Here is a 16786-nt window from a genome sequence, read left to right as displayed (position 1 = left end):
AAACTCCAGTAAAATTTACATTTAAGCTTAAAAAAACAGACAGATATCAGCCTGTGTGGCTTACGCAAGGTTGTAACTTGTTCCAACTGATGAAATGGAGTGCGAATAAACTAAATGCAAGGAAGGACACGGAGAAACGGGAAGGAAAGCGATAGAGAGAGAGAGAGAAAGGAGAGAAGTGGTAGAGTACGACTTGAATTTAATATTTCATGATTGCCTGAAGGACTTTTCACAGATCAATGTGACTCTGTACCCAAGCCAGTGTCAGCATGAGCGCCAGGAGAAAGCGAAAGAGCGAAAGAGAGAGAAAGAGAAAACAGTTGAAAGTATGAGATATATAGAGTAAAAGACAAAGAAAAGAGTTAAAGAAGGACAAGCATAAAAAAATTTAACTCAAAAAAAAAAAAAACAAGCAAGAAAGTGATAGTGAAAGAAGTATTTGGCTCATCGGTTCAGGAGACTGTCAGTCTTCTAAACACCAGAGTGTGTTTGCTCCATGAGAGATGCACCCTCCACTGACTCCGTGCCGGTGGGCTTCGCCAGAGGCACACATTACCTCTGTTAATGGGTTTCCATTTGAGGAGCAGAAAGGAAGCCAATAACCTATCCACACTAATGGATTAGTCCACATGTAGGCAATCTCTGCAGCAAATCTTGAACCAAATGTTTTCTTAAGAAACATAAGAAACAAAGGATGTCACCATTTGTGGGAGCAAATGTGAAATTACTGAAAGAAAAGGATGTAGAAACTCTTATCAATAGCTATATCAGGGCCAATGAATTCAAAAAGCCTCTTTGTTCTGATTGGTGTAACTCAAGCCAACTTTCACTAAACTTGCAGTTGGAGGGAACTTGGTGAGTGTTGTTCTTCCACGGCCATCATGAACCAATAAACTTACCATTTTAATTAGTGAAGATTAACAAGGGAGGTAATTAATTTCTGAGATGGGCATCTTAAAAGCGCCAAAGGCTTGACTTTGTTGACGGAGCCGAATGCTTTTTCATTGATGTGGGCAAAATAGAGGGGCATCATTATAAGCTAGCAAAAAGCATGTACTTGCATTCTAAAAGAGTTGATGGCTGGGAACATTCCTCTTTGAGGGCTATTGTGATGTTATTATTGAAACTAAATGTAGAGCACCTTGTTCGTTTCACCAAACACCTCACAGAACCTTCATTAGCCGTAAAACGTACAAAAGACGAAAACTGTGCTACGCTAAGAAGGACTATACAAAGAAGTTGATCAAAATCCAGGAAACAAAGAACAGGAAGTAGTAGTAAAATTAAATCCATTGCGTTACAGGAAATTTTAATCGGCATGTCTGAGCTGAACATTAACAGGTCATGAAAACTGAAGCATATGGTAGGGCTGCCATTTGATAACTGCAAAAGTGCAACAAAAGATGCTTAAAGTGAAGCAACAATAAGGGCGATACGGTTTATTTTGTTTTAATTGATACTGGCCTTCAGAAGTATCAGTATCGTAGTCAATATCAATACCAATACTTCTAAACTGAACGTTTAAATTATTCATTTTATTAAATTACTAAGAATAAAATAGGTATTGATACCCACTTAACATTATATTTGAAACATTTTACCATTCAATATGCCTTAATTGCAACCTAATAAGTTATATTTTTGTTTACACAGTTTAAATATGTTTACTGTAGTGGAAACTACAGAAATCTAAAAATACTGTTCACTTCAGTAAAACCATGGCTGATTTTCATAAGGGACTGCCAGGTTGTTGCATCCATAAAATGCAACCTTTTTATTCTGACAGTGACTTATACTAACATTACAGAAGAGAACATTATCAATATTAACTTTTAACGTTCCATTTAAATAAATGTAATTGCAAAAACTAGGAAGGCTACAATTTATTGTGAAATAACTCAAACATGTTTTTTTCGGTCCTCTAAAAAGCATAGCTCTGGGTTGCCATTCCCAAAAGCATCAATGTTTTTTTTTTATGTTACTTTTGGAAAATGCAGCCCTGTTTCAATACAGTGTCAGCAGTGAGTGAACGCTTTTTGTGATTGATTGGTTCTGTCTTGCAACATTTGCGAGTTCAAATTTGCAGGAAAATAGTTCTATCATACACAATTATTCACTGACACCGGTCATTCGTCCAATTCAATGCATAATGTATGCATTACTTTTTTTTTGTTAAATAAAAAACCTTAGTAACAATATATATATATTTTTTTATTGATACTTTCGATACTCTCATCGGTATCGATACTTCAGGATCAATACGCCCATCCCTACAACACACAAAAAAAACACCAGAGCAATATGAAAAAATAAATCTGTTCTGACGAGCCATGTTTCTTCTTTTCTCCTACATCCAGACAGGTTACAGTTAGATGTTACGTTTGAAGCCAAGATAAGGTCAAATGCATTTATAGTCAGACCAAGTTGCCAATCTGAACATCATCGAACCATCATGTGAAGCTCTAAAGCACACAGTAGGAATAGCAAATTCCATCTCCTTTATCCTTCAAGGCACTTTTCCTCATGGAGAGTGATGCAATATTCCACTCCTCACACTTCAAGAGTTTTATAACAGTATTTCAAGAAGAACTGAAAATGTTCTGGAGGCCCTGCTCTTCATCATAGCTACATACTGCAAGGGATTTTCCATTTTGTCAACTCCCTGTACAAACTACAGTAAGTCCATCACTGCTTGTGCTTTGTTTAATATCTTTAAAGTGTTCTATTATGCGGTGCATAACTAAAGTTACTATTGCATTTATTTACCACAATGAAACATAACAGTAATATTCAGATTTACAATTAAACACCTCATGGTTAAATTCCAGTTATAAAATCACTATTAACTGCATAAAACAATAAGAATATTGCAAAATCTGGCTCCAAAAAAAATAAATAAAAAGATCATATTTGATATATCTTCAGTCGAATTTAAACTGAAAGCAACAAGACTGCAAATAGCCCTCCAATTTAAAATCCTTTTCAGTCTGACACTAGGATTTATCTGGGTTGAACAAATAAACCCAATTAGACCTCTCTTAATATATTGGATGAAAAAATGCCTGTCAAAGCAGGAGTTGATCAATACAAAATTAAGAAAAATAGAACTCATCATCACTCTTACAAAGCCCTAAACACTAACAAAGACCTTCCTCTTCTTGCAGTGGTAGCCTGAGGTCAGAAAGAGGCAATTTTTGGCATTACGTTATTCCATGCAACCCCTACAAACTGATAACAGACTCTTCATGCTCCTTCTTATCATGTCAAAACACATGCAGATAACCCTTAGATAGCACACACAAGACTCATCACATCTCCGTGCACGAAAAAACACTGGAGCTCCAATCAACAGAAAACGAGAATCTGTGCAAATTTTATATTAATGATTTAATTTTACTCAATGGTAACAAATCACAGAGATAAAGCATGTGTGTAGGCCAATGTGAAGCCATGTAGGGACTGAAAATGGGAGCCTAATGGGAACCTGAGGAACAGACATCTAAATGAAAAAAGCAATTAAGAGAAAAGATGTTAAAAAAATTACATTCTGAAAAATTAGTTTATCTGAATAGAACAAGACCACAAAAAAAAAAAGAGATTTGAGAACAAAGACTTTCAGGGCATAATAACTTAAGTTTCAGTTTTTTTACCTAAAAAATAAAATAAAAATAAAATGCTATTGTTTGGCTTGCCTATATAAAATAAGCTGAACAGCACCAGTCCCTGTTCTGAAAAGAGCTCTGTATATTATGAAATTAAGAATAAAATTATATTACATTTCTGTCAATACCAATAAGCCAATATTAAATTTCTACTATTTTCTAACTCAATTTCTTGCAAGCTTTTAGGAGCGTGTAGATGACTACAAAGTTAACCTTCGTGTAAAAATTAGAAAAATTATAATAAATACTGAACTAACAATATCATTAATACATTTAAAAAAGTATTGCTCTACTGTGCATCCCTATCTGTAATTTGTCTTTGTGGCCCAGAAAAAGAAAGTCATACAGGTTTAGTACAACATGAAGGTGAGTAAATGGTGATGGGATGTTAATTTTTGGGTGAACTGTCCCTTTAATGACACATACTGAACAAGGGCACACTCTCAGTTCAATGACTGGTAATGTTTAAACTTCATTCCACCGCTGCAAAAAGCTCGGCTTTGGTAGTGCTCATTACTGGCTACACATTTCAATCTGCCTTTGGTATTCCATATCTGCCCCCACTTCCCCCTCCCTCCCCCCTTTCAGTCTCTGCCCTCTGGCCGATCTGGCAGAGGGGGAGATTTTAATTGTGGCTATAGAACTCTGCACGGTTCTTTGCCTGTGAGCGAGCCCTCACTTCAGTGAGTGAGAGCTTGCTTTAGTGATATTGGGTCCAGTCCATCCCTTCAGGCTGCTTTTAATGGCCCTCTCCTCTCTTTCATAGCCGGGGCTGAGATTGTTTTCCATGTGATGCCTGTTAATTCTGCTGCAGGGAAGGGCAACCTTATATCCATCCTTTTTTTGTACAAGAGATACATTTCTTCTTGCTTCCCGTCTCCATTTTTCCTTCTCCCAATACTCGCTTTTCTCGACTTGAGCTGAAAGCCAACACTTTACACTAATGTGAGAAAAGAAGATACTCGTGGTTTGTTGGCATTAAGAATCATTATAATGGTAACTATATTTGCATCCACAACAACGCGCAGTAACATTCTGTTTATTCATAAGCATTTGTGGTCAGCCACTTTAAATGCTCAAGCTCTTTAAATCAGGATGGGCTCTTATTTATCGTTCACCAGCTGGAAAAAATCCTTTTGAAAGTAATTCCAATGTGTCCTTATTGTTATGGTGTGCTATTCTTTTAAATTTAGAACCAATCCTTGGTGGAACAGGCCTTAATGCTAACTTTTCTCAACTCAAGCATAAAGGTAAATTGAGAAGACTGAGAAGAGTCTCATGGTTTGTTGGGGTCAAGAATCATGGCGATCTTCGAGAATTATATTAGTAATAAAACAAGAAGTGCACCAGACACATAATGAAAACATCTCGTTTTCCACTCGGATATTTTTTCAATCCATCATCCTTTCCATCCCCCTGGCCTCAGGCCCGGGATGAACATGTTAATATGGGCTGGCCATGTTAGGACTGCTCAACTCTGAACCCTCACGTGTGATCTGCCCACAGGCTCAGTCTGGTATGCAGGCCCACAGGAACTCAGCGGCCTTTATTACAGCATGCCCTAAAACTCGCCCTTCAGAAACCTCCTCATCATCTGCCCTTGTGACTAATCTACCCTCCAGCATTCTTGCAGGGCTGCCCTCTGGCTTAAATGCTTCATCAACCCAAAGACAGACGGAATAGCAATCAAACAACAAACCTCCTCGAGGGCATCAAGGCCAGACAAAGAGCAAGCAGAAAACAGCACCTCTTCCTCAACCGCTGCAAACAAGAACTTGTGTGTTTCATCTCAACGAAGATTCCCACAAAATGGCACTGCAGGAAGCTTTTATTTAGAAGGGAACGGTGAGCAAGGACGATGTATTTTGCTGTCAGGAAGCGGGGGTGGGGGAAGAATGAGTGGAGCCATTATGACATGGCTGCATCCCGCTTCGGGCCATGCTGCCCTTCAGGCACATTGCTGTGGAGATAAAATCTTTGACTGGACCCTTCAGAGCAGGCCCAGCCACGGACCCCTGGGCAAGGACCGACCCCTTTAGAAAAGTCATATTCGCTTTGCTCCACATTGAGGGGGTGTGTGCGAGCTTCTGTGCACATGTTGGGAGGGGGGCACTGCCAAGGGCAACGTTCAGTTGAATGTGAAAGACAGAAATGATGGGCGGAAAATGAAGAGAGAAGACATCTCATTGCCTTCATTCTGAACGTGTGAGATACAAACGCTTGCACCTGTAATGCCAAAAATTCATATGCGAAAGCATCAGGTTTGCTGATCGGTTTTGGTTATGTCTTATGTGGGTGGATGAAGGTAATCCATAGTGAAAGAAGTCAGCAGTGCATTCATAGAGCAGAAATAATGCTTTTATTTGGTTATTTATGCTCTCCATAAAAGGACATTTAGTGCCCTCCACAGCAGCAGATTGCTGCAATGCAAGCAAAAAAAATAAAAAATAAAAAAAATAAAAGATCTAAGCCATGATGCGGGTCATTAGAACAAAGTCCCATACTGTTATCAATTGATAGTATTAATGATCGTTTATGTGAGATAGCATCTGACACATCTCTTATTGATAATATGCCATAGGCAGTAGCATGTGAAGTCACAGTATTCACATAGAACTGAAATGATTCTAGCTTGATTTACTAAATTAGAACAAATATGCTTCACTCATGCATGAGTATGTGACTGGTTGGGGCATTTGTTATGGCCATACATTTTAATCTTATTAGTGCAATAGTCAGGTTTCTGAAGACAATTTTCCACAAGCTCAGAAGAAATGTTATTGGCAGAAACACATTTTTTTGTAAAAAAAAAATAAAAAATCATTTAATAACTAAATTCCAGATGAAAAGACTAATCATAAATCCTGACAAGAAAGATGCATACATTAGGAACTTAAAGAAAACAAATCAGGACAAACTAGAGAACAAAAGTCAGTACCATCAGGACCACATTTTTCTATTTTATGAACTTATTTGGGGTCATAAAGTTTTGACAATGTTTTTGAAGTCTCTTTTGCACACCAAGGCAGCATTCTTTTTTATAAAAAAATAAATAAAAATAAAAACAGTTATACTGTGTAATAATAAAGCAATCTAAAATAAATATAAAATGCTAATTTGCTGGTTTCGTCAATATTGGCTCTTATTATTTTGTGTAAACCGTGATAGATAATTTTTTAGAATCAACTGACTACATTATACACTTTACATTACATATATTACATTTTAATACACCGATAGTTTTACCATAGTTTTTTTTTTTTTGAGAACATTTGCAGTGCTTTGTAGTTCATTCTCACACAAAAGTACACAATCTTGTAGTCTTTATTACATTTCATGCTTCTATTTTATGTTTGTAATGTGAACCATTTTAGACTTGGTTAGTTTGGTTTATGGCTTTGAACTCTTATCTCTTTATTAAAGAATGATGAAGAATATTAAAGCAACCAAGACCATTTCAAAAACTAGAAATACCTCTGTAGCAAAAACTTGACAATGATGATGACAATTTTGTATTCTTAAGATTTGCTTTTGTAATCATTTTTTTTAATATATATATTTTCTGGGTTTGAAGAAAACCTTACTTAAGACTTTGTGAGGGAAACATCTTACACTTCAGGAGCTGACATGCTTTAATTCACTTGGCATTGGCCCACATGAACCAACAAGGTCCTAAGTGTCTTACCTCTGCACCTGCTGAGGCCCCAGGAGAGTCAAGCTTGCGTTTCTTGCGGGGTCCGATGGCGGCTAGGGCTGTGAGGTTGGCATCCCGCTGTCTCATCTGGGCGAGTTCCTGCTGCTGCATCTGAATGGCAAGAACATTTAATCAGTATTAACTGCATGAGCGTTACATCAAAACCACTCATGTGAAACAGACAGTTTATACATTGTGTATGTCGGTGAATAACACGTTTCCAAATAAGTATTACTGTGTATCACATTCCGTTACTAGAATTATCATTTTCAAATATTTGTATGCTGTGTGTTTTACATTCATTCCAAACTGCCCTGAAGAGCTCTATAGAGCAAATGAAGCTCCAAACATCATGCATAGCTTCAATGCAGCAAATAACTCAGAGCTTTCTCTCTCGTATCTGGGTGCTTAATTCAATTTCTTTCCATGAGCGAATGAGAGAGCGAGTGATTTTCAAAAAGCACAGCCCGCAGGTAAAGTCATCTCACCCTAGCAGGCAGTGACAGAGCCAGCCATGCCAGAAGGGGTGGATGAGGAGGGGGCTGCGCACCCTCTGTTCCTCCACTCGGAGTGAGCACTGCCGGGCACAGAATGCAGAGAGAGTCCTCACCTCTCCTCACCCTGACACTCACACCACTGTGGCCATGAACTTGCGCAAAAAAAAAAAAAACACTAGCAGCAAGAACGGTTTTGTGTCATCAACGGCCCCATTAGAAAGTGTGTTCACCGAGCCGCAGTGGCCGCTGGAGTTATGAAGTCAGGGCTCGACAATAAGGACTGCCCGATGGCCTGGGGCCAGCAAGAAAGACGTTCGGGACAGTACAGACTTGTCACTTGCCCGATAGGGCCACTGCAGCGTAGTCACGAAATTTGATCATTTGCATGCGTTTTTAAGACTTTCTAATTTAAAAATTCAACCGAATTAATAAGCATTTGAAAGACAACTACATTTAGTACTCGTGCACTGTGTTCCATGTACAGCTCATTTACAGACAGCCACATCTCTGACATGTGTGGCCGCCTGAACAAGCATATACATACAAAGTAGGGCTGCACGATATTGGGGAAAAAATTACATTGCGATATTTTATTTTTCTGCAATATATATTGCGATATAAAATCTAATCGAATTTTTTCTTACAAACAAAAATGGGGTGAGCACACTTACATTCTCATTTTAAATGATTTAAACATTGACAAAATCGTGTTAATTGAGTAATATGCGCGAGGGAGAGAGAGCAGACAGCGTTCGTGTTGTTTGAAGACTGTGAGTGTGCAGCCGGGGCTCTCTCTCTCTATCCTGTTAAACTTGCATGTGTTTTTCAGTCCCGTCAATGAAAAACTTTCACTCTATGATGGTTAAGCTGTGCAATTAATCCACAAATCGCATTCGTCAAGGGCCAGGGAGCAGCTGGCACGTACAGTAAATGAATAAAAGATCAACTACGACAGCCTACATCGCACATCCTGCGATGTGACTATCGTGGATTCGTACATCACGATATCGATGCTTAAACGACACATCGTGCAGCCCTAATACAAAGTTTTTCTAAATACCCATCCTGGCAAGTAACTTTGTAACTTTAACAACAATTAATCTATATTAACATTTATACAGATGCACCGGTAACCAAGGTTACGCTGTATTACAGTTTCATAAGCACCGCTTGCTGTCAGAGAGTGAATCTGTGTCTCATTCAGCCTGTCTTTGGTTTCTGTAGCATAATTTCACAAAGCTAAAGTCAGACCACTGCTGCAGATTTTGAAATTATACAGTCTAATAAAAATCAAACACTGCACATGTATTGTTTTTGTAAACATTGTATTGTTTTTTTTTATCAATTCATGATTAAAATGCAGTTAGGAATACTTAGGACCATGTGATATTTCCTTTTTTAATTAACGTACAAAAATGTCAAAAATTCTCTGTTTTTCTGTCAATATTGGGTGCTGTGTGTACATTAACGAGGGAAAAAATGAACTTAAATGATTTTAGCAAATGGCTGCAATATAACAAAGAGTGAAAAATTTAAGGGGGTCTGAATACTTTCCGTACCCACTGTGTGTGTGTGTGTGCTCTTGTTTTTGTGACATATCAGGACACAACTCTGTATAATAACATGGGTATGACACAGGTATTACAAGGAGAGGGTGACTTATGAGGACATAACCCATGTCCCCATTTTTCAAAACGCTTATAAATCATACAGAATTAGTTTTTTTGAGAAAGTAAAAATGCAAAAAGTTTCCTATGAGGGTTAGGTTTAGGTGTAGCGTTGGTGAAGGGCGATAGAATATACAGTTTTTACAGTATAAAAACCATTACTCCTATGGGATGAACCCACTTTTCACAAAAACAATGTGTGTGTGTGTGTGTGTGTGTGTGTGTGTGTGTGTGTGTGTGTGTGTGTGTGTGTGTGTGTGTATATATATATATATATATATATATATATATATATATATATATATATATATATATATTAGGGCTGGGCAAGTTAACGCGTTTTTATCGCGTTAACGCATTAATTAATTAACGCCGACAATTAGTTTATCGCGCGTTAACGTACTTTTTATTTTGAAAGTCCGTTGCTCACTGCGTTTCAGTACACATAGCTAGACTGTAATAAAACAACCGAATACAACACAAACCATGGGTCACAGGAGGGGTGGGATGTTTATCAGTAGGCTGCTGGCTGCTTGGGATGAGCTACAGCGCAAAACAGAAAATCATGTCCAGAGTCGAATTCCATCTGGTTGGAATGTTAAGCGACTCTTCTTTTGTCTAAGTTCAATTTGTTTTGTTCTCATTCTGCAGCACTCGCTGCACTGTGCTTAAAATGGCCCACAACCTTTCTGCATTTGGCCAGGACGTTGTCAAACGCGCTGTTGTGCAGAGATACTATGACAGAACGCTGGAGACTGTGCGCCTTGCAGAGGACGTGTTCAAAAGGCAGATGTCTTCTTGCGCTATCTGTGCTAAGTGTGCTGACTTTATTTGAAATGTCCCACTGCTGTGCAACAGGAATAAAATGTTTAGCGCACGTTTCAGCAAAATGTCTCTCTTTCTCATCTCAATATAAATCTACTTATTTGTATTTTTTGTATTTTTTATTATATGTTTTGTGTTCTGTCGCTGTCATTCTGTTGTACTGCGGAGTTTCTGTCAAGAAAACAAATTCCTCGTATGTGTAAACATACCTGGCAATAAAGCTCATTCTGATTCTGATCTGAAAATGTGAATGACCTTGTGTGTCTTAGCAACTGGCTAGGTGCAGATGAGTAAGTAAATGTAAAGTTGGAAGAATGGATAAATGAAGTTAATTTTGTCCACTCAACCTGCATCACTGAAAGATTTTTATTTATTTATTTTTTTGGACTGAGATTCTCAGTCTCTTAAAGGAGATTGATGTTGTTGCTCGGAAGGGGCCAGTTAAAATGTTATGATTGAGGTTCTGGACATAATTTATATATATATATTTTTTTTTACAAACTAAACAAAACGTTAATGTTTTATTTAATAAAACATTAATGTTTTATTTATACGTTAATGTTATATTTAATTTGATTACATTAATGTTTAAGTTAAGATTTACAAGAAATGTTAACTGCTACTAACTTTTAACTGTTGTAAAAAAGAACTTTATTTGTTAAAAGTTTTGACTAACAAAATTTTATTGCACTTTTGTTCATACAGCAGAACTTTGAAAGAATAAAATTACACAATACACTACTTTTGATTTCATTATTGAATTTTGTGCATGCTGCGATTAATCGTGATTAATCGCAGAAAATCATGCGATTAATCGCGATTAAAATATTTAATCGTTGCCCAGCACTAATATATATATATATATATACATACACACACACACACACACACACACACACACACACACACACACACACACACACACAATGTTCAATTAAAATGACTAATAAGCATTCAAACATAGTTATCAAGTTTACTTCTAATTACTAAAGTTCTATTCTTAAATAATACTTGATTATTATAAAGCTTGACTGACTGGCGATTAAACTAAAATATTTACTATCCAATGACGATTCAATTGCCAAAGTGTCGTAGAGGGTCGAACTATAAGAAAGCACACTCCCTTGGTTGAAAATCAACCCCACATGGATGGTCTCAGGATGCTACACTGTTGGCACAACACAGGACTCATGGTAGCGTTGACCTTTTCTTCTCCGAACAATTGATTTTCCAGATGTTCCAAACAGTCAGAAAGGAGCTTCATCAGAGAAAATAACATTGCACCAGTCTTCTGTTGTCCAATCCTTGTACTTTGTGCAGAATTTCAGTCTGTCCTTGAGGTTTTTCTTGGAAGAGAACTGGCTTCTTTGCTTGACACCAGGCCGTTGTCCGGAGGTCTTGTCCTCACTGTGCCTGCAGATGCTCTCAGACCAACCTGCTGCCATTACTGACCAAGCTCTGTAGGTAGGCTGGTGCTGGTGTAGCTGTAGCTGACTCCTCAGGAGACGGTCCTGGTGCTTGCTGGACACTCTGGAATATCCTGAAGACTTCTTCAATGCAGTCGAACCTCTCTCTGTGAAGTTCTTGAAGAGCTGGTAAATGGTTCATTCAGGTGCAATATTCTTTGTAGCAATTTCCTTGCATGTGAGGCCATTTTGATGCAAAGCCACGATGGCTGCACGTGTTTCTTTGGAGGTAACCAATGCTAACAAGAACACAATGATTGTAAATGCTTCTTCTCTCCTTTTATAACAATCAATCTGCTCTTACAATCTAATTAGAATGATTAACCTGCCTAGTACTTATTCACACTTTCACATGTGCTGCTGATATTATTTGTCAATGTTAGCTGGTCATTTTTTGTCAGGATGAAAAACATTTAAATTAGTTTTGTTGTTAAAAGTTAATTTATTGGCAAATGGAGCTTGTACTCTACACAAGTACAAGCTTGTCACTCTACAGAATAATCTAGAAATGATGTGAATTAACACCACAACAGCTTAAGCAGAAAACTTTGCAAAACAAAATTTTTGTCACTGCCAAAACTTCTGGCCACGAGTGTGTGTGTGTGTGTGTGTGTGTATATATATACACACACACACACACACATACAAAAATATAAACATAATAGCATTTATATATTTTTATATCATATCGGTACATATATATAGAATATACAGAATATATTAAAACATTTAATTATGATAAGACTACAGATATTTGTTAACTTTACATTATTAATAATGCTCAATGATATCTTTTATTTATTTATTTTATTTAGGGAAAAAATCTACTGATTGATAAAAGGGGTATTTGAGCCTGTGGGGGTATGAAAGATCTGTGGGGTACGACTACGAAAGATAAAAACAATTGTAACACCATTTTTCTTTTGTGGGAATGACTTAAAGTAGTCACAGAGTAAAACATTTTTATTTAATTGACTGAATTTGTCACTTGTGCTGCTAGAAACAATTCATCCAAATATTTGCACCGCCTGCCCCTCCTTTCACAAATACGTACTAAATAACATAATGAAGAGTGGGAAATTGACAAACCGCTAATTCAAGGCAACGTTTACATGCTAATTAAGTCAGGGTTATGCTAATCGGAAGGGAAGTCGTGCACATTGCATGCACACGCATGGATGCCCCAGAGAGGGCGAGCTGACAAGTAAACACGCCCAGCGCCACCGCTGCATGTCAGTGATCTGGTGCACTGAACTTTCACCTGGCCCTGACAGCTACGGTGAATGCACCCGAGGGCACATAAAAGAGACGGACGGTGGGGTGTGCGTGAATCTATTTGAAGTAATGGGAGGTAAGGATGCCCTGTATGAACACAATGCAGTGACTCGCAGTGTTTAATGGAAGGTTCTAGAAGGACAGGGGCTGTTTGGTGTCGCTGCTGATCTTCTCTCACCGCCTGCAGCTAGAGCGCTGACTAGCGTTCATATTCGATTATTTGATGAGGAGTGAAAGGGGAACCTAGTTATGCCATCTGTAATCCAGAGCTGTGTAGCTCCACATAATCAGCATTTAATGACTGACCTCAATCAGAAAACCTGCTGCTCAGCTTTAACACGGTTGTTCACCACTGTGAATACAGATTGGAGAACCTCCAATCGCTTCCATTAAAATAAAAAGGGGGACTCACTATGGTTGTGTTCAAATGGAATAATAGCATACTGCTTACTTTCCAGTATATATATATATATATATATATATATATATATATATATATATATATAGTAAACTGCCTGTTTCTTAAAGTATGTGTAAATAGTATGTAATAGCAATGAAAGCTTTACATTGTTGTTACACAACTTTACAAATCTGCATATAAAATAAAAAAATCCAGGGTTTTTATTCTAATTTTTAATAAATATGCTAAAATAAATACTATAATATTTAAAAAAACAATTCTAAACCAATTGTGCAAGTTTTGGGCGGGACTATTTGTTTCAGAGCTGAAATAATTCAGTCATAATAAATTAAACACTTTTAAAGGGTTAGTTCACCCATATATTACAATTATGTCATTAATAACTCACCCTCATGTCATTCCAAACCCGTAACCCGGAAGAGAAGACAACGATGTGTAAGGTCATAGTTTTTGCTATTTATGGACCAAAATGTATTTTTGATGCTTCAAAATATTCTAACGGACCCTCTGATGTCACATGGACTACTTTGATGATGTTTTTCTTACCATTCTGGACATGGACAGTATACCGTACACACAGCTTCAATGGAGGGACTGAGAGCTCTCGGACTAAATCTAAAATATCTTAAACTGTGTTCTGAAGATAAACAGAGGTCTTACGGGTTTGAAACGACATGAGGGTGAGTTATTAATGACATAATTTTAATATTTGGGTGAACTAACCCTTTAAATGCATTATCTTTTTATTTTTTTATCAAATTTCACTAATATAAAATCTTGAATCCTTCTTGCATCAAGTATATAATCAATCAATAAACAGGCTCATTTTACTTCTGGTATATTCATGATGCTGGAAGTTTAAGGTAGATTCAACTTGGTAGTGTCAAAAAAAACATTAGTATTAAATCATAATAATAATAAATAAAATAGTTTATTAGATGATGCAAATACGGTTTATATTTTTTTTTGAATAAATTATATACATACTACCATTCAAAAGTTTGGTGTCAGCTATTTTTTGTTTTTGTTTTTTAAGTCTTTTAGGAGCAGCCTTTAGTAAAAACATTTATATTAAATTTGCGAAATATCTATATAGAAAGAGTGAAAAGTAATATTACATATATTTTAATTTAAAAGCTGTTGTCTGTTGTAATTAGGGATGTCAACGATTAATCGATGATCGATTAATTGTCGATAAGAGATGCAATCGATTAAGGCTATCGATGGTCGGTTAACCGATTCAATGTTGGGCTGCGTGCGGCTCATGCGCACTCAACACGTGCGAGCGGCTGTGAGTGACCATGACGATATATAAAAGCATCATCATTCATTCACAATGTACAAATTAAGCTTTTAATGTGATTTAAACTTTAAAGTACACTAAAATAGAAACAACATAAAAGTTCTTCAACATTAAATGCAATAGAAATGTAGTTACTAATCATTTCATCAGATAACTGTTTTATATCGTGCGCTTTGCAGGGCTGCGGGACACAGTGACAGGACAGGTAGTCTATTCATTCCTACAACTTGTTAATTCATTCCTACGAATTATTAATGTGGCAATTGTCCATGTTTCATTAATTGTGTTCCCTAAATAACCCATGATTTAAGTGAAATAAGGGAACAAATTAATAAATCGAACGAATTCTTAATTCATGAAATCTTAATAAATCGAACGAATTCTTAATTCATGAAATCTTTAATTTCCCTTCCCATGTTTACCACAGTAAGAGATGCGAAAACAGTTATTAAAAGCGAAAGATAATAAAATAAACCTTTTTTTTTTTTTTTTTTAAATAGGCTATGCGAAATATATCCGACTTAAATAGGCTAATTAAGATTAACGGATTTAAAACAGAAGTGTGGGCGCTCCATAAGTTCACAAAAAAAAAAAAAAAAAGGATGACAACGCATTCTGTTTGTTTGCTTTATTTTACAAGAGCACAAATCTTCTGTTTTTATTGTGAGTGTGCACAAATGAAAGTAAACACTTTTGCGGAAAATATATATATTTTGTAATGTCTCAGCTGTTTCGATCGCCCCGGAGCCTGCTGCACACGTATATTCTAGCGATTCAAAGTTACATCGCAGTCTGTTCATTATCAAAATAAAATGTCAACTAAACATTAAAAGGTTACACTGGTCAGTTTAAATAGACCGTAGTATACCGGTCCTCTCTGCTGTTCCAAGGACGTTTTTGCTCATATGAAGAGGATCATCTTTTCCGTCTATATGCGAATGCGTGTTAAGTACAAGCCTAGTTTACATTATAAATAATAGTTTAACATTCAAATACATTGCGAATATGGAAACATTTCGATTTGTGCCGAATGAGACATGAGCAATAACCTCCAAATAAATCTAGCCAAAGCAGCGCTCGCTCATCCTCTTCTGCACGCATGCACTGTCACGATCTAATGCGCTGTATGCCGGATTTTTAAAAATCTGACATTTTCTAGGACAGAATCCAGCAGGATCAAATTAATGTGAGCAACTGTGTTTTGGTGCAGCAGCGCCGATGTAGTTCACTTAATGTGCAGCGCAGTCACACGCGCTCCACATTTCGGATAATTTTATACAATAATGTCAGTTGAAAACATTGCAATTGTGCTTTAAAATACAACGAGCACCACAAAACCATTTAAAGAGGCACGTTCAGCGTTCTCCGTGCGGGATTGGAAACTGTCAACAAAGTAAAATGACCTCAAAAGTATGGCGCGCTCTCTTCATTTTATCAAATGATCATAATCGCATCTATTCATTTTATAATCCTGCTACTAGCATTTTATTCAGACTAAAACCTCTTTAATTCAAGTGAGAAAGCGTTTTGTGTGTGTGTGTGGCTTTTGCACATCCTGTCATACCGCTGACTGCGTGCCTGCAATAGACGCATTTTGCAGTATTATGGTTAACGATTAATCGATTAATTGATCGTTAATTTAAACGACGATCGATCATGGAAATAATCGAAATTTGACATCCCTAGTTGTAATGTTTTATTATTTATTTCTGTGATGCAAAGCTGAATTTCAGCACCAATACTTGAATTTTCAGTGTCACATGATCCTCCAGATATCATTCTAAAGTAATGATTTACTGCTCAAGAAACATTATTAAAAAATGTTGAAAATATTGTGCTGCTTAATATTATTAATTTTTGTAAGTCTTTACACAAAATGTGTATATTTTTTATATTACTTTCAGGTGATGTTGTTGTGGAGTTCAAAAAGCACAAGTTTTGTCGAAATGCCATTTTCTCTCAATTGCCTGCCTGTC

At 36.8% G+C, this 16786-nt stretch overlaps 1 protein-coding gene across 2 annotated transcripts in view; it reads right to left on the bottom strand.

Moving 5' to 3' along the window:
- Positions 1 to 16786, bottom strand: part of LOC113066908 (transcription initiation factor TFIID subunit 4-like) — a 44718-nt gene that overhangs the window by 5285 nt on the left and 22647 nt on the right. For both annotated transcript variants that reach the window (XM_026239029.1, XM_026239028.1), the window contains exon 13: positions 7348 to 7467. In XM_026239029.1, the coding sequence (XP_026094814.1) occupies positions 7348 to 7467 (120 nt within the window). The remainder of the gene's footprint in view (positions 1 to 7347; positions 7468 to 16786) is intronic.

This window comes from Carassius auratus, chromosome 50, assembly GCF_003368295.1.
Source record: "Carassius auratus strain Wakin chromosome 50, ASM336829v1, whole genome shotgun sequence".
NCBI classification, from domain to species: Eukaryota; Metazoa; Chordata; class Actinopteri; order Cypriniformes; family Cyprinidae; genus Carassius; species Carassius auratus.
Note: the sequence above shows the minus strand (reverse complement) of the source record. Positions and strands in the feature narration are given on the sequence as shown.